Source organism: Grammomys surdaster, unplaced genomic scaffold, assembly GCF_004785775.1.
Source record: "Grammomys surdaster isolate TR1022 unplaced genomic scaffold, NIH_TR_1.0 277, whole genome shotgun sequence".
Taxonomy (NCBI): Eukaryota; Metazoa; Chordata; class Mammalia; order Rodentia; family Muridae; genus Grammomys; species Grammomys surdaster.
Genome location: NW_021604718.1, coordinates 1,338,470 through 1,342,308, shown reverse-complemented (window position 1 = coordinate 1,342,308; position 3,839 = coordinate 1,338,470). Strand labels below are relative to the sequence as shown.

Genomic DNA, 3,839 nt, shown 5'->3' with positions numbered 1-3,839 from the left:
TGACTGAGGGGAGGGGTACAGACCTGTCCATGTGACTGAGGGGGGTACAGACCTGTCCATGTGGCTGGAGTGGAGATACAGATCTGTCTGTGAGGGAGGGGGGGGGGTTACAGCCCTGTCTGTATGGTGAAGAGAGTACAGACCTGTCCACGCAGCTGGTGGCGGGGGAGGGGGCTACAGACCTGTCTGTGTGGCCGAGGCGGTACAGATCTGCCCATGTGGCTGGAGGTGCGTGCAGACCTGTTATCCCAGCTACCTCAGAAGCTTGGACGGCAGAACTGAAAGTTCAGTGTAGGGAAAGCCTGTCTCAGGACAGAAGGTAAGCCCAGTGGTAGAGCGCATGCAACAGGCCTGAGATACCATTCCCCATACAGCGATAGGAAATGATAATAAAATTCAATTTATAACTTAGGATGGGAGCTGCCATCTGGCTGGAGAGCGCTCCCCCCTCCTCCTCAGAGCGGCTCACACCGGGGCTCCATCCGCTCCTGTCTTCCCAGCAGTGAGTACCAGACCCTTCTCTACTTTCCCATGTAACTAGGCACCCCTGTCCTGTGGGTTACCCCTGCCGTCCTTGGGCCCATGGGCCCCCACTTTTCAGTACCCACATTCTGGTTCACGGGTTCAGACGCACCCAGCCCAAGGTTCCCTACTTAACAGTATGTGGCCAACACCTTTCCTCAGGAACCAATGTTTCAGAGTTAGTATGACTTCCTGAGGGCAGCTCCCTGGCCGCTGGGCTTCCCCAGTCTGCACCTGCTCACATAAGTGAAGCCCGGGGTCCCTCCCACCATCCCCTCCTGAGTGTGAGAGGAACAGAGAGACACGGCCTCACTGGGTGATGATTCTACCCTAGAACAAAAGTGAAGTCACCACGCACAGTGGGAATGGGCTGCCAAGCGTGGCATTGTAGCTGTGAGCCAGGCGGGCCTTCTACCTGGGAAGCCTTGAGCCTCAGGAGGAACAAGACAAGATGCTGTAGGAATCTCCCAGAGGATGCCTTTCCCCCTTGAAGTCAATCCTTCCCCGTATGCTAATTTACCTGGAAGCTTCCAGAAATCTGTGATCTGGTACTCTAGCTATGCCTGACTGAGCCTCGTTCTAACACAGTGCTGGGCAAAACCTAATCTGAGAGGTCTTGGAACCATCCTACCGGACAGCCGGTTCTCTTCTCTCTTCCTGGCACATCCTGGGTACCACTCGGGAATCTCGTGATGGAAGGGGCTGAGCAGAACTGGCCCTAGGAGTAAGGGCCGGCTCAGGGGACCAGGAGACCTCAACACCTGATACCACCCAGTGTTGTCATTTGTGTCTCACACTTGGTCCCTGATGCCTCCCTGCCCAGGGCCCCTCTGTGCCTTTGGCTGTGGTGCCCCACAGCCTTGTCATTAGCTGTTGAGTGGGAGAATTGGGGAAGGGGCAGTACCAAGAACCGGGGTCAGGTCCCACTGCCACCTGTGATTTCTCCTGGCAGAGCCCAGCCTCTCATCCTCGCCCCCTGCCCACTTCCCAACCTGTCAAGGGAGCCAGCTGCCAGCAGTGCACACTTGTCACTAGCAAGGACAGATGTATATGAGGTAGACAAACACCTGCACACACAACAGAGGTGAGAGACACACAAACCCACAAGGAGTCTTATCCCTACAGCACCATGTGCTGACACATGGGTCCCAGTCACGCTAGCACCTGAAGATAGGAAAGCCAGGCTGGGAACCCTGGTATCCTGAGCCAAATTCTGTAAGGGACACCCTTGGCTGGAGAGGTGCTGGTTTCTTTCTTTAAAGGTTTATTTTTAAGTATACGTGTGTGTAGGTCTGTGTCCAAGTGAGGACAGATACCCAAGAATCCCAGAAGAGAGCAGAAGAGCCACTGGCACTATGCCTGATGTGGATAGTCTTCTGTAAGACACATTTAACCACCAAGCTTTCTCTCCAATCCCCACGGGCACTGGAATATTCTGCAGTGTCCTGATGACTTCGCTTGAGATACCAGCAATCCAAGACTAAAGCCTCCGCAGAGCCCCGCCCCCAGCAGCCTTCTGAAGTTCACAGTCCTCCTGCCCCCTGCTGACCTCTGGTCACCAGTGGTGGCTGAGCATGGGGCCCTCAGTGGACACGCAGGCCGGGTGCAAAACCATGTGTTATCTTTATTAGAAATGTTCTCGGTATAAAAACAGTCATGCTACACGTCAGAGACCATCACCAAACACCCAGGCACTGAACTCCGTGTCGTTGGCAGGGAGGGCAAGGCTGGCAGGCGGGCAGGACACACAGCAGACGGGTAGGGCGGGCGAGCAGGCTGCAGGCCACAGGGACACACAGGCCACCAGGAGGACGCAGCACTTCGAAACACACTCAAGATTAGTTTTTGTTTGGGCTTTTTTGGGGAGAGGGGTTGAGCCCCTCTTTTTTTTTCTCTCTCTCTTTTGCGATGTGAAAGAGTTGGTGGATGAAGCAAAGGGGCGGGGAGGGGAAGGTCGTGTGGGACAGAAGAGAAGAGAAAATGACATGGTGGGGGCGGGCAACTCAGGGAGAAAGGAGGAGGGGCCAGGGCAGATGGCAGAGAAGGGCGGGGAGCAGCGGAAAGGAAAATACAGAAGCAGAGAGCCCAAACAGACAACACATGCAGAGCAGAGACGGAAGAGAAACGCAAAGACGAGGGTGGGGACCATCCGGGGTCACCAACAAGACAGACGGAGGCAGAAGGAGGGAGAAAACGCCAGGGCAGGGCTCTCGAGACCGAGCCCCTGTGCTTTGGGGCGGGGCACAACATCGCCCAGAAGGCAGGCCTGTGTGGCACAACCTGGAGCTGCCCCCAGCCACTCAGCCTCCTCCGGTTGCCCACCACGGCTTGCCCAGCAGTGATGGCCGGGGGTTCTACTGTCCTCAGCACCAAGCCACATTCGTGGATGTCCACGAGGCAGGCAGACATCAGTAGGGCCCTCGGGAACGGCCCTGGCCCGATCCACCATCCTCAGGGGTTGCGGCTCTTCAGCCTGCTTGGCTCTCGGCAGCCCGGCTAGATTGCGTGATTGGTGTAAGTGACGTAGGTCTGTTTGGTGGCCAGTGCTGGAGAGAGAGCAGAAGATTTAGGGAGTCAGCACTACTTCTTCCAAAGCCTTTTCCTCCAGAGGTGCTGCCCGGCACAGAGCTCCATTAGAGTCCCCCAGCCCAGGGTACCCCAACTGGGTGCAGGACCCGCCTCCCCGAAGCTGCCTCTCTTGCGGTCCCCAGACCCCACACGTCCCACACAGAATCACCACCACCACATCTTCGCTCCTGTGAACCATTACCCGGGGTATCCCTCCTCCTCACGACGTTAACCGGATGTGACCTCCATCTTTGAGCACCTCCTAAATCTACCCATGCCTTAAATAGTTCTTTGGATGTATGATACGATCATAGAATCTTAAAACACCCTCCAGGGGAAATCTTTCAGAGGTTCAACCCCTGATATTTTGAAAGAGGAAGCTCCCAGCATGCTAGAATAGTGCCCTGGGAGAGGGGATGGGGACTGAGAGGAAACTGTGTCATAGAGGAGCCTTGGTTGGCAAGCAGCCAAGACACACAGTGGGCTCACACAAGGAAAACACAAGTCCCTAGTCCCAGAGATGCTGGTGCGCCCATCCTGTCCATTCCTGGTGGCATGCCCATCCCCCTACGACAGGTTTTCTCTACTCTGGCTTTCACTCATGTCCCCCACCCCATCTAAGACTGAGGAGGCACATCTGGGGTCTTCCCACTTCCTAGCCACAGTGTCCTCAAGGACCCTTCCCTAGGGGCCGAGCCAGGTGATGGTATCAGGTCTCACTGTACTGTAGTGTGAGCTCCCTACCCACC

General features: G+C 56.0%; 1 protein-coding gene across 2 annotated transcripts in view; it reads right to left on the bottom strand.

The window, feature by feature from the left end:
• Positions 1–3,839, bottom strand: part of Grm4 (glutamate metabotropic receptor 4) — an 89,626-nt gene that overhangs the window by 1,536 nt on the left and 84,251 nt on the right. The window contains exon 11 of one of the 2 annotated variants that reach the window (XM_028777033.1): positions 2,127–3,068. The exons of the other annotated variant lie outside the window; for it this stretch is intronic. Coding sequence (XP_028632866.1) covers positions 3,019–3,068 — 50 coding nt within the window. The 3' untranslated portion in view covers positions 2,127–3,018. Of the gene's footprint in view, positions 1–2,126; positions 3,069–3,839 lie in introns of those variants that run through there. 2 annotated transcript variants of the gene reach the window in all.